Source organism: Puma concolor, chromosome B2, assembly GCF_028749965.1.
Source record: "Puma concolor isolate L17-30 chromosome B2, mPumCon1.1.hap2, whole genome shotgun sequence".
Classification (NCBI taxonomy): domain Eukaryota; kingdom Metazoa; phylum Chordata; class Mammalia; order Carnivora; family Felidae; genus Puma; species Puma concolor.
The window spans coordinates 97,589,355-97,613,483 of NC_141671.1; the positions used below are offsets into that span (position 1 = coordinate 97,589,355).

A 24,129-nucleotide genomic window follows, 5' to 3' on the forward strand; every position below is an offset into this window, starting at 1 on the left:
GAGCCCTTTGGGAACTGGGGAATATACCCAATTCCCTTCTGTTTTTTATCCTTTTGCGATTTATGAGATGCAAATACAAATTAATTACTTAGACTCTTGAAGGGAGAGGAGAGGAGTTGGCACGCGTGTTTACAAAAAAAGAACGGAAGCCAGCCAACATGTGACATTGCCCAAGCCACCCAAAGGTCAGAGTGGAACAGTCCTAATTGCCGGGTGGCCCGGCCACGGGATGCACCTCTCCCATCCTTCTTCAGGCGGGGCTCCTGGGTAAGCCACTCATCCCGCCAGCCTGACACAGGCCGCAAGTGGCCAACAATTCCGCAGGCGACGGATGGCCCGCGTACCAGGGGCGCCGTCGAAATCCGACCCAGCTCTGGCTCCCAGCCCAGAGCCGGCGATGCCGTGTCAGGAGAGGTAGTTCCCAGGGAGTCCAGCAGGTGTCGCTGCTCCACGGCTGCCGGGCGTCCCCAGGGTGGGAACAGGGGGCGTGTCGACTCCACCTGTGGCTCCCACCGCGCACGCCGCACCTGGGTTCGCGCCGGGTGCCGCCCTCGCCGCGTGGGGGCGCTGTGCCGCGGCCGAGCAGTCGCCTGAGCCCGGAGGGCTCGGGCTGCCGGGCTGCTCGCGCGCTGCTCGGTCCTCGTCCTCTAACCCTCTGCCGTCCCCCGCACCGGCGACGAGGGGGCGGGGTCCGACGGCGCGCTGGGAAAGGCGGGCGAGCTGGCGTCCAGGTATGTTCTTCCACAAGGGCCGGGCGGCGGAGGAGGCGGACAAGAAGATGCCACTGTCGTCGCCACCTCGGGGCGACCACGCGGAGTCCGGTCCGTCCAGGACCCCCAAGAAGCACACCCCTTTCCATATCTGGCGCTCCAAGAAGAAGCAGCAGCCTCCGCCGTCGGACTGTGGGGTGTTCGTTCCACACCCGCCCCCGGCGCCTCTCTGCGAAGCCAGGTAAGCTCCTCTCCCGCGCCCTAGAGTCGCACGACCTTTCCCCCAAGCTACTCCGGGCTATGATGACCCATGACACGAGTCGTCTCCACCGGCAGCCGCGCTCTTCCCCACCCGGAGCGGGGGAAAGGCCCAGAGTCCGTTTCACCCGGCAGGGGTGTAACGGGGTCCAGAGGGGCACAGACGCGGCCTCTGCGGGGTCCTCGTGGCCTCCGGTTCCTCGTGGCTTCTGGCTCAGACCAAGCACCAGCGAGAGGAACTTGTGCCCACCCATGTGCCTTTTGTTTTGACTGGCAAAGACTTTATGCAAGAAAAGACTTTATTAACCTGCTAAGAAGGGGTGCGGTAGTGAAGGATTATTGCCACCTGAGTGAATAGGAACCTTGATAATGGTGCCTTTATTAATAGTGAAGATCTCCACTCTTACAGACCTCCATTGGCCTCATAGGACCTGAAAGGAGGAGGAAGTGGCAGTGATATTATCCCCATTTTTATGGGTGGAGAACCTGAAACCAAAAGGTGAATGGCTTGTCCCCATTGGAATCAGTGTCAGAACTAGGCAGCTCTAGGCAGCACCTAGTTATTTAAAATATAACTGCCACTATGCTCTTTAAATTTTTATCAACACTTTGTATGATTACTGTTATACTATTTGAATTGATCCATTCGTTGAACAATAATCTGTTTGAAGTAACAATATGTTTCTGTGGTTTGGGGGTATAAAATAGTTTTAATGAAGGACAGTTGGCAATATCCAGTAAATCCTGCTGTGCGTATTTTTTAAGTACACCCTTGGGAACTATGAGGGCCAGAATAAAATAGTGCAAAATTCGCATTTTAGATATAGTTTCCTTTCATTTCTAAAAGAGTCTTAACTTTGCAATGTGTTTTTATTGGCTCAGTAAAACTGTGTTGGGCGCCTTAACTAAGTGCTGGTATATAAAAAGCAATGAGAGTGATCTCTGTAATCAAAGGATTCTTAGTCTCTTGTGGAGACCGACAAGTAAACAGTGGGATGAATCCTAGGATAGATGTTAACACAGAAGAGGGGACCCAGGAAGGCTTCCCGGAGGAGGAAGGCTGAGTAGTTTAATCAGACAGAAAAGGGGAGGAGCCACGACTTCCAGGCTGAGGATGCACTATAAGCATCACCAACACTGGGAAGACCATGGCACTTGCTGAGAAGTCCAAGTGGTTCAGGATGTTCTGAGTATGTGTGAGGGAGGGGATTGGAGAGGAGTGCTGAGAGAGAAGGCATTTTATTTTTGCTCATATTTTTATCATCCACGGTGACAATTCGTTGTCATAGAACATATTTTTCTTTATTCAAAGACTTCCTGTGCTCACTTACGAATTGAAATTTCTTTAGAAAAAATGTTACTTAATAACGATGTACCCATCATTGAAGTGTTTTTCCAATTACCTCCATAGATACTTCAAACATTTCCTTGATGGTTTTTTCCCTCTGACATGCTCCCATCATTTCCTGTCTATCAAAATGGAATCATACACAGCCATAGACAATATTTTCAAATGCAAATCCATTTTAGACTAAAACTTAAAATAGGAGCTTTTGCTTCTCTTCTCAAGTAGTTGTATTTTCATTCAGTCTTGAAGCGCTTTATTCTTTCCCTCAGAGCTGTGATGAACTTTGTACTAACAAATGTTCCCCAAACTAAACATACTGGTCTGTCTTTGGGATGTTTTCCTAGTTAGATCATCTCCATAAATATTGTATTTACTTCTGAGAGAGTGTACCTGTTTCTAGTCTAAGGCACACTTAGGTTTCTGGTCAGCCTTGGCCAGCGTGGCTCTCTTGAGGGGTCTGGACCACATCCATTCACTTCTGTCCAGGACTTGAGGTGGTAGAACTCAGCGAATCGTGCAGCGCTCACTGTGGCCTTTGTCTCTATATGGGGATGGGACCGTCAGGTGGCCGCGTGTTTTTGCTGGACATATATGATTACTATTATGGGCTTTTAGAGCAAACAAGAATGAATTTGTATCCTGGCTGTGTGACTTTGTGCAAGTCGCTTCACCTTTCTGAGTCTCAGTTTCTTCATTCAGAAAATGGAAAAATAGTAATAGTGATTATGGAGAGCTGTTGTATCAGATGAGTTTATGTTTTAAATGTGAAACTCTTATCACACTTCTGGATACAAAGTAGAAACTCAGTAAATGTAAAATCATCATCGTCATCATCATCATCATTATAAATGCCAAGATCTTAGTGGAAGAAATAGAAAAAAATAAGGTTGGGTGGGGGAAAAAATGCTTCCCTTCCCGGAAGAGCTTACCACTCCAAAGATGGTTTAAAGTCTATTGTGGTCAAATTTCTGTATTCTGCCAATATTTTCAGCTTTTAGTGTAGATGTTCTAAAAACCAATGATGGTCATTTTCTTTAATGTCAAATAATTTGAACATTGCTGCCTCTCTTCCTAAAATTCACCCTTTTTTTTCAGCTCGTTTTTGGTAAAACATGTTAATATGTTCTTTTAAAAAAATTTTTTTTAACGTTTATTTATTTTTGAGACAGAGAGAGACAGAACATGAACGGGGTAGGGTCAGAGAGAGGGAGACACAGAATCTGAAACAGGCTCCAGGCTCTGAGCTGTCAGCACAGAGCCCGACGCGGGGCTCGAACTCACGGACCGCGAGATCATGACCTGAGACGAAGTCGGCCACTTAACCGACTGAACCACCCAGGCGCCCCTGTTAATATGTTCTTTTTCATAGAAATAGAGCTGTTGCCCTCCTGCTCCTGGGCAGCCCATCCCCTGTCTAGTCCATTATTGTCTTGCCTTAAAAGGTCCAGTGGAGAGGATATGGATAGGGTGTGGCGACCTGTGGCAGGACTTAACCTTAGCAGCCATTAGTGGCACGTGTTTATCAAGTTTGGAATTATACTCCATTTTTTAAACAGTTTGTTCAGCGTGTGGATTCTCTATCTGGGTTTAAATCCCTGTTCATCTACTTAGTGTAACAGCCATGTCATCCTGGGCAAGTTGTGCCTTGGTTTTGTCATCCATAAAAGGGGCATAATAAGAGTTGTTATAAAAATGAACAAGTTGATACATGTCAAGTGCTCAGAACAGTGAGTGGCACATCTTCAGCACTCAGTAAATGGAAGGTTGTTTCTCTTTTTTCTAACTACTATCTTGCCTATACCTCCTTGTCTGTAGTAATTTTATGTGTTTATTTTCTGCTATATGATGGAAATGGTGCTTCCTTCTATAATTTCCTTTATTTAGCTCTTAGCTAAAGGTCAATGCAGTGAAGTGAAAATGATTACCCTTAAACTAAATTGAACCCCAAACATAGAAGCAAGCATTAATGCTGTCTGCCAAAGAGCCAAACTCAAGTGGTGGGGAGCCTCATAATCCTCTGAAAATCTGCAGACCTCATTTCCTTTGGAGGAAAAATGCAGCCAGTGCCTGAGGGCAGAGCATCCTCACTGGGTGGGCACAGACCTACCTCCAAGTCAGGGTTTGCGGGCTCAAGTTTCTGGATAGTACACAGTCCCATTTTTCTGTACTTCAATGGACCTTTCCCTTCTCTGGAGAGAAAACAACTTATTTCCTGATATATCTCTAGAATGTTGTGAGGATAAAGTGATGTTTGATTCCTTCAGAAAAGGAACAATTATTTAAAATGTTATTTGAATGCACTCCGGAACTGTAGAGTGTTAGTCTTCATGACTTAAAGTGGATTCTAGTTTTCAGTCTTTTTTGGCTGAGTTGGTGTTTAGGACTCTAAACAGGTTTAATTATTTTCTAACATAAAGGACATGGCTAGTTTGGTTCGGTTTTATCCAATGTTATATCTAAACCAGTTAATACTGGGTTGCTTTTCTTATTTATTTTATGCCAAAGGCAAGAATTTGAAATTATAGGTTTTATTTCACTACTGATGAGCCGGGAATTTAAATTTGAGCTCCGTCATTTACTAGCTGTGAGCTTCTTGGGAAGTTACTTCTCTGGTCTAACTTCAGTGTCATGATCTGCAACCTACCTCTGAGCATTGTTTTTGAGACTTAATATATTTTCAGCAACTGGCACGGTGCCTGGAAGAGAACAGATGCCCAATAAATAGTAGCTCTGAGGGGCGCGTGGGTGGCTCAGTCGATTGAGTGTCCCACTGTTGATTTTGGCTCAGGTCACAATCCCAGGATTGTGGGATCGAGCCCTGTGTAGGGCTCCACACTCAGCATGGAGCCTGCTTGAGATTTTCTCTCCCTCTGCTCCTTTCCCCTGCCCCACTCTCTCTAAAAAATAAAAATAATTTTTTTAAATATATATCTTAAAAATAGTAGCTCTGCAGTGGAAAAGGCAGAGACTGTGGTGTTGGACAGACTGTTTCAAGTCTGCCTCTGCCATTTGGATCCAAGTTTCCTGAAGCCTCAGCTTCCTCACCTGTGAAATGGAGATGCCAGCACTTCCCTTATGGGGCTTTCAGAGGATTAGATATCATACATGTAAAACGGGGCACAGGGCCTATCCCAAGGCAGGTGCTGGACAGATGAAAGGTGGTAGAAGCTAGAGCGACAGGGGCCGTGATGGCTGTGATTCTTGTCTTCAGAGCAATGGAGGCAGCATCAACAGATCTGTTTTCACACTGTAAGTAGAGTCAAGCAACTTAAGAGGCCCAGGAGTTGTAACTAGGTCTGTCAAGCCCTGAAGTACCTTTGGATATCTGGATGTGCCTGTTAGTCTATAAAAGAGTGGCCCTTTATGCATTCGGTGACTTAAAAGTCTTAATACCTCTGAGTGAGGAAGCAAAAGGTGAACTTTATACTTGAAGTTAGAGGAGTTTCTCCTGAAGTGATTTTGGCATCAGAGTTCAGTATAGACTAACTCTTTCCGCCTTCTCTCTGTTGTTGTAGTACTTTATCCATTTCTATACTTTCAGTCATGATCTTCTTAGTCCATATGTAAATGATGTACATGCTCTTGGAGACCTTTAGAACTGCTGGGCTTGGGTTCACTTCCTTTTTCTTTTTTAGCTTTTAGTTATAAATCTTATTTGGAAGGACAAGACAGTAAATCACTGCTTTACTATTCGTGATTAAAGCAATGCAGCAAACATACTAGATATTGAAATTCATTTTCTAACTCCAAATATTCATTCAAAATGCCCATCTTACTATGAATATGAAAAACACATGTCTGTCTTAAAGTTGAGTTCACCTAGGGGGTCAGTGTGTTTCAGGGATGTCCATGCAGAAAAAGTTGATCTATTTATTTAAAACAATGATTTCTGGTAAGACAGTTTGAATCTTGAATTGCATGTATTTCTGTTTACCTTGAAATTTTTATCAAATAATGCTTAATCTCTATTTCATGTTGTACTTACTGTACAAAAGATTTACAGATTCTGTTCATGAAATCATTTTTCTAGCATTAATGATAGATTATTCTCTGGCACAAATTCCCTTCTGCATCTTCTTTTTTTTTTTAAATCAAATGATAATTTTTAAAATTTTTATTTATTTAGAGAGAGAGTGCAAGAGTGTGTGTGCACATGCCGGGAAGGGGCAGAGAGAGAAGTAGAGAGAATCCCCAGCAGGCTCCATGCTGTCAGCACAGAGCCTGACATGGGCTCAATCCCATGAACCGTGAGACCATGGCCTGAGCCGCGATCAAGAGTCCACCGCTTAACCAACTGAGCCACCCAGGTGCCCCTTTTTGTATCTTCTTATTGAAATGTTTACCAATCAAATTCTAGAGAAGTTTCTTATGGCCAACAAACACTTACAGAGCACTCATTCTATATCAGGTACTGCGAAATAGAACAATGAAATCAGAAGTGGTCATAGTTCCTGAGAAACTTGCACACTAGTGGAGAATGGAGCATACAGATGAAAATGAATAAAGTAGCATATGGTGATGCATGAAGGGCAGAAATAGAAGATTTAAGGGCAAGTGAGTGGCTCAGTCGGTTGAGTGTCCAACTCGATTTCAGCTCAGGTCATGATCTCATAGTTTTGAGATTGAGCCCCATGTTGGGCTCTTTGCTGACAGTGCAGAGCCTGCTTAGGATTCTCTCCCCCTCTCTCTCTCTGCCCCTTCCCAGCTTTCTCTCTCTGTCAAAAATAAGTTTTAAAATAAGATTTAATCAAATGTCCTGAGGTCAGAAGAAGGATCAGAAATTTGAAGAAGCAGAAATTTTTTTCTCTGATGAAGATGTTTTACTCATATTGAATAATTAATGACAATTTTTTCCCTCTGATATGAAGATCATCAGAGGCTCCAAATCTTCTTGAGGTTATAATCATCTTAAACTATACCCAGTGTTCATGGAAACTTTTATCTTCATAGTAGCATTTAAGACAAAGAGAATCATGTATTCCGGATTATGCTTAAATAATTTTCTCCAGTTCCTTAAAATATCTAGAGCCTGAGACTGTATTATTTCAGCTCTTCTGTCATATTTTGACATCTAGGAAGAAAGATTGGGCTTGAAATGTGATATATTCATTTGAAACCTTGGCTGAAATTATAAGTAAACATGATGTTGACATTCTAAAATTATAGACTGAAAATAAGTGGTTCTTAACATTCTTTAGATAGATTTACAGATCCAAAGAGCTAACCTGGTGTCTACTCAGTCTTTGTCAAGAGATTCTGGAGTCTCTTTCAAGGAGAGTCCAGCATTGCCTGTTTTCTCAAAGCAGGGGTTCTTCCTTAAAACACACACACACACACACACACACACACAATATCTTTATTTGCATACTAAATTGCCTGGCACATCCAACAGCTGTCTTTCCACATATTCACTTCAGAAAAATGAATTCTCAGCTTTTTCCGAAGATGGAATTGAAATGTGAATTCAATATCTTATCCCAAAGTAAGTTTTCAAGATAAGTGTATATGAATGTCTGACACGTGTGGGGGGTGGTAAGAAAAGCCATTTGTAGCTCCCTTAGAATACAGCTGCATTGGGCTGACTCAAATGCCTCATCATAATACCTCCAAGGATTCAGATTTATGAAAAGTCTTATTCTAGAGAATGAGTACTTGCTTAGTGCTGTCTTTACGGCACTGCACATCTCCTGGATGGGCCTGTTCAGTGGAAATGAAGCAATACCAGAGACCCTTCATAACAAGGGAACATTTTGACAAAGTTCCAGGAGACCCCAAGGACGTACAAGTGACTCAGAGAATCCAAAGTCCATTGTGGTGTCCCCAGCTCCTCTCACCAACAAGTTATAGACAAGACAAGTACAGGCTGAACCTGTAGCTAACTCAGAAAAATGAAACACAGAATTAACAAGTGCCTTTTGTTTTTTGCCTTCCCATAGATGGCAACTAAACAAGTAAAAGTAAGTTGCTGTTAAGCTTGGCAAAATATTCTGTGGTGAAGAAAGTGGGTGTTGGCTGTATTTAGCATTGTTGTGTGCCATTTCAAACCAACAACCCTAACTGAATCTCATTTATGAGAAATTAGGGTTATGGCATCCTGAAGTTAGTATCAACAGCTTGTACAAGAGATTTGGCTAATAGTTATGTAAAGACACCATACATAATACACCTTCTCATCTTTTTCAAATTAGTGAATGAGTGGCATAAGCTCCTGATAGTTCTTTGGATTCTCTAGTTGGATGTTCTTTAATCTTGTGACTGGAGTCAAGAGACAAAATAACATATGCCAAATAAAATAAGAAATGAGAGGGAGCATTTGGTTTATAATAACAACTTCAGACCATGTCTGTGAAAATATTGTCTTCCATCAAGATTTGGCTAAAAGAGGGGCGCCTGGGTGGCACGGTCGGTTAAGCGTCCGACTTCAGCCAGGTCACGATCTCGCGGTCCGTGAGTTCGAGCCCCGCGTCAGGCTCTGGGCGGATGGCTCAGAGCCTGGAGCCTGTTTCCGATTCTGTGTCTCCCTCTCTCTCTGCCCCTCCCCCGTTCATGCTCTGTCTGTCTCTGTCCCAAAAATAAATAAACGTTGAAAAAAAAATTAAAAAAAAAAAAAGATTTGGCTAAAAGATGCAGTTTATTTAACATACGTGGTATATATTAGACCCTGTTCTAAGCGCTTTACAAATATTAACTCACTGCAATTAATTAATAACATCCCTGGGAGGTAGGTACTATTACTGTCCCATTTTGAGGAAACATGAGGCACACGAGGGTATGGTAATTTAGTCAGCATCACAGAGCTCATAAGATCTGGGGCTGGGATTCTTCACCTGGTGGTCTTGAGTCCTGAGGTTAATCACTGCAAATTGAAATCACTGTGGTTGATGCTGCCTCCTTTATATTCCCACAATGAGTATATTTAGGCCTTTGGTTTCACAAGAAGAAATTGTAATATATATTGGAAATCAAGTTAATTTTGGTACTAGACAATTTTTATGTTAAGTAGTAGAGAGAGAAATATGTAAATTCATAGAAATAGAAGTACATTAAAACCTTGGAAGAAAAAACAATTTTTAAGCTTATTTATTTATTTAGAGAGAGACAGAGATAGCACGAGCAGGGCAGGGGCAGAGAGAGAGAGGGAGAGAGAGAGAATCCCAAGCAGACTCTGCACTGTCAGCACTGAGCCTGATGCAGGGCTTGAACTCATGAACTGTGAGATCATGACCTGAGCCGAAACCAAGAGTTGGATGCTTAACTGACTGAGCCACCCAGGTGCCCCAGAAAAAAACAATTTTAAAGCAGAAATTTTAAAGTGTATGTAATACAAAAGTAATGTGTCTAGATCCTGCGTTTGGGGCTTCTGCCCAGCCTTTGTCAGGAAACAACATAACCAAGATGTAGGCCTAGTTTGTATACCCTTCTTCATCTCCCAAAGTCTTGGCACAAGCAGTACGAGGCAAGGCAGGCAACCCTCAAAATTTACAGTTGCTGCCCAGGCCAAGGGGGTATATCAGAATTCCTCAAGCTGAGCTGCAAGGAGCACTTCTAACTTTCGGTCTCCAGAAGTCCTGCTGCTTGAATCCTTTGGTTTTACTTCCTGATTTATCACTGAGGGGTCCCTGACAACGAATTCAAGTTTTACCTTATCTTGGCTCTACACTTGAAGGGTTATAAACCATTACAGGTATTTTAACCCACCTGAAGCTCATAATGGCTCTGTGCGGTAGGCCCATGCCCACATTTTTAAACATGAGGAGATTGAAGTTCAAACCATGCAATGCTGGTGAAGGAGGTGGGCCTGAAACGGGTTTTCTGGTTTCTGGGCAGCTGTTGTTTTTGGTTCTCTTGGATTGTAGACTGTGCCTCCCTGTTCCTGGCCTGTAACCACCTTTGATAGGAGCCCAGCTGATTCATCTAACTTCGTGATGACTATTCCCCTGGAAATCTTCCCCTTGTTTCATAAGCCAACAACCATGAGATGGATTGCAAGATTGAGTTACGAGTTATTCAGCTGGTGTATATACACTATAGTGTGGTTATTGGCATATCAATTACTTTCAGAGTTTCTGCTAGAATTAGTATTTCACCGACTACCAAAACACCCCACTAAAAAGAACTGAATTCCTGTTCTCACAAGAATATTTTTAACTTGCACAGCCATATTTTATAACAACAAAATGTCAATTTGAAATTATAAGGTCTATTCGTATTATACCCAAGCAAGGACTCCCTTAATGGGGCTTGAAGTAATGCTGGTACTATGACATGTAATATACTTTATTCATCATTTGTCATTTAAATGTTTTGATAATACCGGTAGATTTATAAATATCTTATGAAAGCATAGTTTGATTGTATTTGCATCTGCTATTTGAAAAAGACATAACAGTTGAAGCAAACTGTTGACATTCATGTTGAAATACAGTGCCTCCTTTATCTTGAATGCCATGTGCAAACCTAAGAACTGGTCCTTTTCAAGCCTGTGCAGTGGAGGCTCCCCAGGCATTGCCAGACTTTCTTGGCTCTACAGCCTTGCAAATGTTGGCTTTCTTCCCCACTGTTTAGCTCCCAGGAACTAAGAGGTTGTTGTTGTCTGCACAACAAGAAAATGTAGTTGTTCCTAGGTGGGCTTGCAGAACTAGTCTCTCCTACTACTAACTACCCAAAACAATTTTGTCTGAAAGAGATTCACTCATCGGTCCTGAGTCCTTCACTGGAGCATACTTTAGATTGAAACAACAGCATTTGTATTCCTGTATGTGTCAGTAAACATGTTTAAACAAGCTAGCCTAAAACTAGATTTTGGATTTTTTTCAAGATAAAAATAAAGTATGACTGAATTTCTGGCACTTGCTCAAGTTCTGACTTTTACCATTTGATTTTGTGATTGTCCTAATATCATCCTATAAGAAGTTTTAAGAACTTTGACCCAGAAATCTTAGTAGCCAGTACATTGCCGGCAGTGAATTGTACCCTTGTTATTTCACTTCTATTAAAAGCTTTTTTTTATACCCATAAGGGGACAACCAGCCCTAGATCTAGGTGATAACTGCTGAAGATGCATTGAGGCTTTGGGTCCTTCATCATCAAGCAGTTTCTTCCTACAGAGAAGCCCCTCAGGAATTTATGCATCAACTTCCTTGCTCACAAGGTTGCTTTCCTCAGTGTGTAATTATACCCTGGTTACACATCCATAAATGTACACAGCCAGCAGATGTTAAACAAGGAGGAACACCAATTTTTATCTTAATGTCACTCAATAATTGATCAAAAAACAACAAAAGTAACAGCCAGTTGGGTTTGGGCATGTTTCCTTTTTTTGTGTGGGGGCGGGAAGGGGGTATGTTTTCTGAGGAAAATGGGTGTGGCATGGGGATATGGGCGAGGGGAATTCTTTTTAGTCACCTAATTTCTTTTTTTTTTTTTTTTTAATTTTTTTTTCAACGTTTTTATTTATTTTTGGGACAGAGAGAGACAGAGCATGAACGGGGGAGGGGCAGAGAGAGAGGGAGACACAGAATCGGAAACAGGCTCCAGGCTCCGAGCCATCAGCCCAGAGCCTGACGCGGGGCTCGAACTCACGGACCGCGAGATCGTGACCTGGCTGAAGTCGGACGCTTAACCGACTGCGCCACCCAGGCGCCCCGAGTCACCTAATTTCTAACCTCTCCTGTGGGTTAAGTAAACACGAGAAAACCTTTTTCAAGAATAACTAAGACAAAGGAACTAATGAATGGAGTACCTATTATGTGACAGTTGCTTTCATATTCAGTGTATCTCATTTAACCTTCATAAAAGCTCTGCTAAGTAAGTCGTTTTACCCCCCATATTTACAATCGAGAAAATAGAATCTGACAGTGTCAGTAAGTGATAGAGCAGTATTTGAATCCAGGTCTTTCTAACTCCAAAGCTCATAATATTTTCACCAAACCATGAGAAAACTAAAGCTTTGAATGAGTAGTTGATAGAATGTGTGTATCTGTGTGTGGTAGGTAGTCAGTTGCAGAATGGAAGTATCCAACACAAATGTAATTATCCACTTGCTTCCAGAGCTATCATCCTTTCAAAAACCAAAATAGAATCATGCTCCTTAAAATGTCTCATTGTGAGAAGGGGAGTATCTAAGAATGAAGAGTTCATATGTGTTGGGAAGTCAGTGGGGCACTCTTGTTTTCCTGGGAACCCTTGACTTGAGATAATTCTGCCAAAAATCAGTGACTCGGTCCTTGAAGTGTTAACTAAACTTGTTGCTCCTGATTTCCAAACTACTCTAAAAGCCGGAGTCTTACTACCTGTTGCTGGCATGATTCACAGAGTATGTAAAAGAATCTAAGGTGAAAATGTTGAGGCTTCACTCTTCATAAAAGTTAATCGCAGCTCTAAAAGAGGAAAGAAATTGCTGGTGACCCAAACTCCAAATTTATAGGAGATACTGTTGGCTTGAAAGACACAGCTCCGGAGAGTTTGATGTAAAAAGATTATGAAAATCCTTTAAATTATCTTTATAGGAAATAGTAAGTTTGTCTTTAGTGCCCATTTCTCTGAAAATAGAATTTTATTTTAACTTTTATATCTTTGAGGAATTAAAAAAAATTATATTTAAGGGGTGCCTGGATGGCTCAGTTGGTTAAGCGTCCGACTCTTGGTTTTGGCTCAGGTCAAGATCTCACCATTTGTGGGATTGAGCCCCGAGTTGGGGACTGATAGCACAGAATCTGCTTGAGATTCTCTCTCCCTCCTCTTTGCCCCTCCCCTCCAAATAAACTTTAAAAATTATATTTAAGAAAGCTCATCAATTTCTATGAGTCTTATTAAATTCACAGAACTAATTCACAGTAGGTCATAGAAGAGAGTACATTTCTTTTTCCATTATGCTAGACTAAAAACATGCTCTGGCATAAATTACTTATAGTCATTAGTACTGCTCAATTTCTAGAGTACAACCGAAAATTTGCCACTTTATCTTAAACCATAGTTCTGCTTGTTGTAGACTTTCTCTAATATTAAAAACAATTATTCAGTGATCATGTAATTGAAGCCTCAGGTTTGCTTCTTCCATTTGTGGTTCAGCCAACTGAGCAGATGTTACCTCTCTCAAAAGCAGTCTTGATGAATGGTTGTTAGTGACTGTGTCACACTCAGGAAGGTAAGTAAATGTGAGTGTCACCACATTTACAATAAACTGCACCGGTGTAACTCATTTATTTAAAAAAACACTCATGGATACCTGCCGTGTGGGAGGCTGGTGGTGCGTGGGCTGGCAAACCAGTTCAGGCTCTATCTCTGGGAACTGAGTTTCACTTTCCTGTCTTTTGGAGAAGCTGCAATATTCACCATTAAAATAATAAAAAAGTTTCCACACTTGCTGTTATTAATAAGGAAGAAAATATTCAAACAGATACAAGAAAAGGCTGAGAGATACAGTAGGTTAAACCTCCGAGGAGATGGAGAATTTATAATCCCTGAGAGCTCTCCACCCCATCGCTGATCATGGTATTCCAAAGAACACCTGCTAACATTTGTGGTATGTGTGTATACTCACGATCCAGTTAAGGTATATAAAATCTCCAAATTGGTGGTTATATTTATATTTGTATGCACACATGCGTTCCAACACTGAAGTATTTTACTTATATAGGTGGTCCTCAGTTTACAACGAATGGTTCAGTTTATGATTTTTCTGACTTATGATTTCTCAGTTTTACGATGGTGTGAAAGTGATCTGCATTCAGTAGAAACTGTATATCAGATTTTGAATTTGGATCTTTTCTGGACTAGCAGTGCAGGGTGTGATACTCTCTTGTGACCCCGGGCAGGTACAGCCTCCGGTCAGCCACGTGATCACAAGGGTAAACAACCCATGCGCCTACAACCACTCTGCACCCATGGTCATTCTGGTTTTCACTCTCAGTACAGTAGTCCATAAATTACATGACACATTCAATACTTTATTATGAAACAGGCTTTATATTGTTAGATGATTTTGCCTGTCAGTTAACGTAAGTGTTCTGAGCATGTTTAAGGTAGGCTAGGCTAGGCTATGACGTTTGGTAGATTAGGTTTATTAAATGCATTTCTGAGACACCTGAATGGCTCGGTCTGTTGAGTGTCAGACTCTTGATTTCAGCTCAGGTCATGATCCCAGGGTCATGGGAGAGAGCCCCGTGTTGGACTCCATGCTGAGCATGAAGGGTGCTTAAGATTCTCTCTTCCTCCCTCTTCCCCTCTCCCCCACTCACATGCTCTCTCTCTCTCTAACAATGACAACAAAAATGCAATTCTGACATTATATTTTCAACTTAAGATAGGCTTATCGAGATGTGACCCCATCATAAATTGAGGAAGATCCGAATATGTATTCTGTGCTAGATTACCCACTTGTTAAATTAAGCATGTTTTTACAACATTAGCAAAGCAGGGATGAGAGAGAGGGGGAAAAAATCAGAATATGCCTGGAGATTAATGCTATGTCAAAGTATTTAAATTTTAAGATTTAGAATTTATTTATTTTATTTAAGTTTATTTATTTATTTTGAGAGAGACAGAAAGAGCATGAGCTGGAGAGGTGGGGGGGGGGGGGTGGGAATCCCAAGCAGGTCAGCACAGAGCCAGATGTGGGACTTGAACCCATGAAATTGTGAGGCCATGACCTGAGCTGAAATCAAGAGTTGGACACTTGCGTCCGACTTCAGCCAGGTCACGATCTCGCGGTCCGGGTGTTCGAGCCCCACGTCAGGCTCTGGGCTGATGGCTCAGAGCCTGGAGCCTGTTTCCGATTCTGTGTCTCCCTCTCTCTCTGCCCCTCCCCCGTTCATGCTCTGTCTCTCTCTGTCCCAAAAATAAAATAAATAAACGTTGAAAAAAAAATTAAAAAAAAAATAAATAAAAAATAAAAAAAAAAAAAGAGTTGGACGCTTAACCAACTGAGCCAGTCAGGTGCCCCAGGTTGATGCCACTTTTATAGAGGTGGTCAGACCAGTGAACATTCTGAGGGATTGTTCTTTTATAATTGAAATTCTCATTTTATTGATTGATGTAGTTTACTGTTATCTTAGCTATTTTGGCAGTTTTACCATATAGTTGTAATAGTCCATAATCTCACTATCTGTGAATAACACTATTAACATTCTGTTCTTTTTCTGTGTGTATTTTCATGTAAGTTAGCACTGAAGATGACATCACAAGGCAGCAATTTAGATGCCTTTTGTATCCTGCTTTCTTTTTCTTTTTTAGATTTTTTTAATGTTTATTTATTTTTGAGAGAGAGAGAGAGAGACTGTGCAAGTGGAGGAGGAACAGAGAGAGAGAGGGAGGGAGACACAGAATCTGAAGCAGGCTCCAGGCTCTGAGCTGTCAGCACAGAGCCCGATACGGGGCTCGAACCCACAAAGCATGGGAAAATGACCTGGGCCAAAGTCAGCCGCCCAACTGACTCAGTCACCCAGGTACCCCCTGCTTTATTTTTCATTTAGTATTATATCATTAGCATTTTCTCACCTAATTAAAGTATGTAAAATATTTTTTTTACTCATGCCCTGCTTGATGGACATTTGGGTTCTTCCTAATTTTTCACCATCATGAATAATACTTCAGTGAACAGCACTGTGGGCAACCTCAGTCTCTGGATATTTTCTATCTGCCCTTCCAGGTCCACTCTTCACCCTTCTCTGTGCTCCCGAGAACTGTATTTAGAGACTGTAGGGGCGAAGCTTGCTTGCCCTCTGATTTCTAGTTTGATTTAGGCAATGGGAGGCTCTAGAGGAGAGGACAGGAGCAGGAGTTTATGTGGAGCATGGTGGAGGTTTCAGTCTGACACTCAAGGCTACAGCCTCTGATGGGTGGACCTCTTCTACAGCTCCGATCTCACTAGTTGCAGCACCTTCTCCCCACCTAGCCTCCTCATTCAGGGGTGGTGGGCTTCCTGCTGTGGAGAGCCCTGGCTGCTCCACTATTCCTACTGCTATCCCCTCACCTGCCCACATCTCGTAAACTGTCAGTTCTTTAAACATTTCTCAATCATCTCTATTGTCCGTGCCATCTGTTCCCTGCTGGGATTCTGACTGACCGACATCATCTAAATCTAAGTGGTATGCTCTTTTTATTTCATTTTGTGCTTGAGTCTTTGTACTGCAGAAGGGTAAAAGACCACTCAGAGTTGGGCAGGGGCATTAAGTTATGTCAGGTCTGAGCTGGTCTTAGCAAAGAATGGCCATAGATTGAATTAAAGTACTCTCATGGAGGTATCAACAAGTTGCTGTTGGAACAGAAAGAAGGGAGCAATAAACTCTTCCCCGCACCTTGCTGGACTCCTGTGCTTCATAGATAAGGATACCTCAGCTGCCACATGTTCCCAGTTTTGTTTCATTTAGATATTCTTGGTTCGATTGTTTCATTTCTTTTCATTGTGGCTAACCCCTAATGTTTTTCCTTCTGTTCTTGGCAGTTTGCATATTCATATATACATATATTCCTTCTTATATATTCCTTCTTTATCTATATGTTTGCTTACAACCTCTTCCTCATAGAATGCACACTCGGGATTTTGTGAGCTGAATGGATACTACCATGTTTTTGGCACTCCTCCATATGTGAATGATAACTTTCTCTTAATCTTTAAATGAAGAATAAAAAGCATGTAGCGGTTAACTTCATTTGCGTTTGCTTCAATTCTAGATATCAAAGTCTATAATTTTCCAGAATAAATGCCAAAGCGGTCAAAGCAATCAGGGGTTGGTTGTTAATATTTCACAGATTACTTAAATCGAATGATACTGTTTTTTACACTTACTGGGGCATCACTGACAGGATCCCTGACTGATAGAATATTGAGGCTTATCCAAGGACTCACTGGGCTGCTCAAAAGGCCCAGTCCTTGTTTTGTGTCATTTTAAAATAAATTTTATCTATTTTAGGAAGTGTTCTTGTTGATCTGGTAGGTTATATTTCATGCTCTTAAAAATGTGAATTACTATGAGTATATTCTCCTGCAAGTATAAGATAAGGATAATTCACTTAAAATTCAATATATAACATTCTCACCATTTACCAATGACCATTGAGAGCAGAAAAGAAAAAAAATGAAAACAAAAATCCACTGGTAAATGGAAATGAGAGGGCCTGGGTTTTAATCCTGGATTTGTCAGTTACAAATTAGGTGACTTGGGACAAATTATCTAAGCTCTTTGTGCCTCATGGTACTTATGAACAAGATGGGAATGCCGCCAACCTGCCTGCCCCTCCCTCTAACCAAACTGTTGAGAGGCTCCTTTGAAACAATCTGAGTGACCAGTGAGAACTGTGAAGCCATGAGGTCGAGGGAGCTCCATCACCCCTTGACTCATCTCTGGCTCTCACCACTACTTTTCTGGAAGCCTTGTACATTCTTTTCTTTCTTCCTGTGGTCTTTTCAGAAGTGAGTGGATACCTGGCAATATTTGCTTTTCCCAGTCTTTTCTCCACCTTTATCTCTTCTCTGTGCATTCCTCCTTATCTCTGGAATTCTGGTTGGAAGCTGGTCTGGGGCCCTCCCATCATGTCCCTGCACAAAGCAATGGGTTGAAAGAGGGGGGCTCTGTGGACCCTGTTGCTGCTGCTCTGCATGGCCCCCTCTTTCTCTGCTTTCTTCCCCACTTGCCTGAGTCTTCTACTACCTTTTATGTCTGTGGGAATTGTTTAGCTGGATGGACATGCCCAAATTTCCTCCCCAGCCACTGCCATCAGGTTGCCTTTCTCTTACAGATGCAATTTATTGCACAGAGGAAGCTCATATGGGCTTCCCAGAGAATTCAGGGAGGTAGTCGGGTTTGATTGTCTCTGTTTTGCAGATTAAGTAATTGAGACATGAAGTTGTTTAATGAGAGTCAGGACTATATCCCAGGACTCTTGAATTTTAGCCAATCCTCTTTCCTTTATAACACCCACAAATATACCACCAGAATAGACAGAAATTGAAAAAAAATCTTTTGTAGCTTTACTGATTTATTGCAATGTCCTTTATTCTTCTTCCCTTTTTTAAATTTAACACTCTATTATATGTTAATGGAGTAAAATGACATTGAAGTAGAAGAGGAAATTGAAAATATTTATTTGATTAGTAGAGTAAGATATTGATCTTTACATTCTAAAGATCACACTACTGGGGCACCTCGGTGGCTTAGTCAATTAAGCGTCCAACTCTTGATTTCAGCTCAGGTCATGAGCTCGTGGTTTCTGGGATAAAGCCCTGAGTCAGGTTCTGCACTGACCACACAGAGTCTGCTTGGACTTCTCTCTCTCTCTGTCTCTCTCTCTCTCTCTCTCTCTCTCTCTCTGCCTCTCCCCCATTTGCAAGACACTACTATGACTATTAAAATTTTAATACATTTCTAAGAAAATTCTGTATCTAGAAAATAATGGATTTTTGTTAGTGACAAATGGCCGACAATTGAATTCTCAACTTTGACTCTTACCTATTTTATGTTCTTTTGAAAGACAGTTGTCTCTGGTAACCACAGACACTGTCCTGACTTGTGCGACTTTGGTGGAGCAAAACCCCAGCAATTGTTACCCCACGAGACACTTTTTCCATCAGAGCTATTCATGTTCAGGTCCTAACATGCATGCACCTTCCCTTTTATTTCTTAGGTGGAAATTTGAGTAACGTTGAACACAATGTATTTAAGAAATTTAAATATTGAACAATTCAAAAATATCCCTAGGGTAATTTCCTTTTGGCCCTTGTGATTTGAAAAGGTCTCTGATTAAATTATCAAGAGATTCTGGTGCCCCAAAGCCAAGGCTTGGGCATGGGGCAGGAACCCACAGTAGCTACAATCCAAGTTCCCTGAGGCATCAAAGCTTGGCGATGGGTCAGAGGGCTTGTTGGTGGTTTATTAACACAGAGAGGGGAGTGTGAGCAGGTGATATAGCTATTCCTATCATAGCCCCATAACCTTCGGGACTTTTGTAGATGAGTTCAGAAAAAAAAAAGATTGATAATAACAATTTGGGGAGAGAAGTAAACCAGAAATCTGAAGAATTGGATCTCTACTTACTAGCAATGTTAACCCAGTAAAATCACTTGGTTTCCTTGGGGCTTAGATTACTCAATTATAGTAGGAGGGGCAAGATTTGTTCTTGTCAAAGTCCACTGAATCACAAATTTGAGTTTGTAACTTTTCCAGCAAAGTTGGTCAGGGTGTAAGTACAATAAATAGTGATGTCTAATGCATTTGGAAACTGAACTAGTTCTAATGTGAAGTAGTTGTTTCCACCCTTTTTACTGGGAATGTCTGTTGGTGAAACGTTAAAACCATCAAAGTCCTGAAGTAGGTTGGCAAAGTTAGGGTTTTTAAACTTCCCTCCCAGTAGAAACCTTGCACCACTTGGACAATTGCAAAAGATAAAAGGAGAAAACTATAAAAGTTAGTTCACACATATAATGTGAAGACATAGACATATAAATGCTGTTTTGAGGACTTTTTAAAGATATATACATCTATGTCTTTATGTTCAATCATCGTTTTACTAATTCAGCATAGGATCATAAAATTTAAACTAAGATACGTGCACATACTATTTTGCAGCTTAGAAGGTCTTACTAATGAGGAAAATTTAGGGGAAAGCAAAAGTTTAGAGAAAGATGTCTGGCTTCTAGAGTCATGATATATCTTTGATTTAATAAAAGAGCATATTGGTTTCTTTACCGGCTTGAAGCATAATCTCTTCAGCCCTGAGCTTGTGGCCAAAATATCTGCTCCTGGTTCAGCCACTTTCTGATTGTGTTACCTTAGGTAAGTCACTTCACCTCTTTGGAAGTGAATCATTTCCCTAAAATATGAAAAATGAACCAGTGAAAGGATGAAGTGATATTTATCAATGTCTTTCCAGATTTTATATTCTATTTGTCTAGAGATTCTAACTGGCTCCTGGGGAGGTTGAAGGGCATTAGCAAAGACAAATGTTATGTCCAACAGTTACATACCATCCAATCCCAAATTTTAAAAACCACATTCAGTGTGGGGCACCTGGCTAGCTCAGTTGGTAGAGTATGTAACTCTTGATCTTGAAGTTTTGAGTTCAAGCCCTATGTTGCTCACAGAGATTACTTTAAAAGAAATACATGCCCAGTGAAAGATTGTTTTAATGAGGATGATGACAGCCTACAAGATGGTGTCTTAGATGGGTTCTCCCAGAAGCAGAATCTATGACAAGGATTTAAGTACAGACGGAATTCAGGAAATACTCATAGGAAGTGAGGAAGTGAGAAGAAAAGATAAGCCAGCCTATAAAGGGGGAATTATCACTCCAGTTTCCACTGTGGTTAAATGGAGGTTAGTCCCCATGGGAAATTCTGAATGTCATTGTAGAAGTTACAGCTATGCCATCCGTTGGAGAGAGGAATAGGGGTATTGTATTAGAACTTTTAGTACTGCCAGTCATGGGTTGAGGGCTGCTCCTGTAGGCACTGTTTCCCTGGTATTTCCTGCCTCCCACAGTATGGGCCCCTGCTGGCCAGGAAGCCCGCATGTGGTTGGAAGTTCAGCAGTCCCAGGCTACAATGTCCTGAGTGGATATGGACAGTTACCGTGCTCGTATAATCTGGTTACAGCGGTATAGCCAGAGCAGTACATCCAAACTACTGCACTGTGGGGACCCACTAAAGGTAGTTATGCATTCACACTTAGAAGGAAATACCACTAAGGGACACGGAAGCAGTACCCCAGGAAGCAATGAGCAGTCCTCAGCGGCAGCAACTTCCTGTCTATCTCTAAACACAATGGCATGTAGCAGCCAGGGAGGGGCAGGCTCCCGTGCCTATTAGCCTTAGCTCTGGGAGGCAAGCTATGGACGTTGCAAAAAGTCATGTTGACAGTACACGTGCGTCAGTCAGTGGAGTCAAAATTGCAGGCTTAATTGCTGGCCACGTCTAGAGAGCATCCATGAGGACTTCGTGTTTGTGATGCAAAGGGTGACACTCCATGAGGAATATGATTATATTTTGTAGAAACTCTTCTTTTTATAAAGAAAATTCTCTGATGTGTTGTAAAAGCATGTTAGTAGATACAGAATTTTCTATTAATTCCTCTGTAGGATCAGACTAGCTGTCAGTAACATCCTTGACAGATTTTGAAATGTCTGAGATTTGAAATAGAATGTTTGGTGTGAGCACTGAGGTTTTGTTCCTTCAGCATCCCCCGAGGTTTTATACAAACTTGGTGAAATTGGCTTCTAAAAATGGATCTTTCTATGGATTGCTGTTTATACAGTGGAAAATATGTGTTAGATATATAGCTTTGTTTAATATTTTTAAATAATTTAGACTTAATTTTTAATATTTATGCCACAATTAAAAGCTAAGTGTTTAGAAATGGTTTCTGTACTACTGATATGCAGAAGCTAGCAGAAAACCTTTGATAATCTGTGCACTTGTGATTATTATTTTTTTAAAGGTATTATTAACAATTATATGGGGGTGCCTGGGTGACTCAGGCAGTTAAGCATCCAACTTCGACTCAGGTCATGATCTCGTGGTTGGCAAGTTTGAGCCTTGCATCAGGCTCTGTGCTGACAGCTCAGAGCCTGGAGCCTGCTTCAGATTCTGTGTCTCCCTCTCTCTCTACCTCTCCCCCACTCATGCTCTGTCTCTCTCTCAAAAATAAACATTAAAAAAAAATAATAATAATATGACCTGGTGAATCATTGTCCTTGAATTAGCCATATTGCAAAAGAAAATTATAGTTAAGGCACAATGATTATATTGCTATTAAGTAACCCAGTTACTCTACAAAATTATTGATATCCACGAAAGCTAATTGGAAATCCTGCAATCATTTTCTTTTGTCTCCATGTCCATGAAAGGTAGGTGGACTCTTTAGGTAGCTTTTTGGGGAAAGGATGTTGAAAATTCAACTTGACCTAATCATGGAATGAAAATTTTATGGGCCTTTAAAAGAAGAGGTCTATGGTTTCTCAAAATGTGTTGCTTAAATATCCAAATCAAAATCACCTGGAGAAAAAAACAGATTCCTTTCCCCACCTCCAGAAATGGAAATTTGGTAGGTTTTGAGTAGGGCCTAGGAGTTTGCATTTTAATCAACCTCTTTTTAAAGTAATCAAAGTTTGAGAACCATGGCTCTAGCCCAGTGGAGATTAAGATACAGAAATCTCATGAGGATCTTCCCCAAAGCATCCAGATGTCTGGTGACAGATCTGGGGCCAAACCCAGGTCTCCCAAGTTTTAAGTTCATTTCTTTACATTATGTTTATAATTTTTATAAATATTTGAACCTATATCCCAAACTTATATCTTGCATAAGTAATGATAAGTAATCATTTACTACAATACCAAATATAGCAGATGTATGAAGTCTCAAATCTTTTATATATGTAAGTACGTAAGTAAAATTTATGCAGACTATCATAAGAATCATTTTGCAAGGCTGGGCTTTATGTCCTAAAAACAAACAAACAAACAAACAAACAAACAAAACCACACAACACAGCAAATGAAAAGTTCTGGTATGAATGGATTTCTAACAAGTCTCTGATATAAATGTATCATATGGTTTGTCATACATATTTTTTCTCTGATCACTTCTTCATTTCCACATCTATGGTTTCATATTTGGCAAGTTTGCCACAGATAAGTTCCTAAGTTCCTCCTGTAGTTCTTCATATTCAGTCTCCTACATGTTCCAACCAGTGAATACACTGCTTAGAGCCAGATAGTTGATGATTGTCTGAGCTGGTGAGTTTTCATGATTAGTACTTAGGACTAATGAAGCCATGATTGTGGTTCTCATTTCTGTTTGTGGTCAGTCAATTTTGCGCAAAGTAAAAAAGGTACTTCCTTGTTCATAAACAGCCCTTCTCACAAGGCAGGTCTTCCTGAAGACGTGCAGTATTGGCCATGCAGGAAGCAGGTGAGAGCCAGTGTGTTGCTCAGCTTAGCACACACATCACCTCTAAGAGGAGGCAACCTGCAGGGCACTCCCTGCGGATGGTGGGAGGTTAGTGTCACCTTTATTTAGGATGGGAAATAGCAGGAGTCCAAACTCTGACCCAGAACAAGTCTACAGAGATTCCTCGGTGACCCACTGGCCCTTCAGGAGCTGCCACAGGGCACCCAGGCCCTCTTTGGAAAAGGCAGTTGGGACAGGGTTGATTTTGACCTTGATTAAAGTAAAAATAGAACTTGGAAACAGTAGCTCTACTTTTGTCTCCTCTCTTCCCTTCCCTTCTTATTCTTATAACTGTGTCTTAATCCAGCAAGGATTGCAGGGGACTTTCCAGGGGACATAAAATATGCCAAAGTAGTATAGTGCGATTTGCAAATATAGAAAACAACAAAGAAAAAATGAAGTTGGAACCCAAGTTAATAAGCGATAAGGCTAAATCTGCTGGTCATAATGACTGTATCTCGAATCTGGCACTAACTTTTCTAATGCTCTCAGTAAAACAAGAAATGGTCTAAGTTACTCAGTTGAGTCTTTAAGATAAGCACAGACCCATCAGGAGGGTTACAACGCTTCTTTGTACTCACATCAGAATTTTCCCTCAGGCACCTTTATAAAGAGAATTCTATGATCTAAGGAACAATGTTTTGAGAATTTCTTAAAATAGACTAACAAATTTCTTGGGGGTGCTTTTTATAGCTCCTAATATTAACTTGGAATATAATTTAGTTAAGGCCGGTCTGCAGGGGGCCAATGTGATGCCATCTAGGAATTGATATGCAAGTTAATAAAATAGCAACATGAAGTTGTAGGGATTTAAAGAGTTGGTTGAACTTTCAAATTTTCCACAACAGTGAGATTAATTATCATTGGAATT

The 24,129-nt window shown here is 41.2% G+C and overlaps 1 protein-coding gene across 1 annotated transcript in view; it reads left to right on the top strand.

The window, feature by feature from the left end:
* The first annotated feature begins 712 nt into the window (after window positions 1-712).
* CRYBG1 (crystallin beta-gamma domain containing 1) overlaps window positions 713-24,129 on the top strand; it is a 186,400-nt gene continuing 162,983 nt past the window's right edge. Inside the window, exon 1 of the mRNA XM_086707515.1 lies at window positions 713-951. Within this exon, the coding sequence (XP_086563641.1) occupies window positions 734-951 (218 nt within the window). The 5' untranslated portion in view covers window positions 713-733. The remainder of the gene's footprint in view (window positions 952-24,129) is intronic.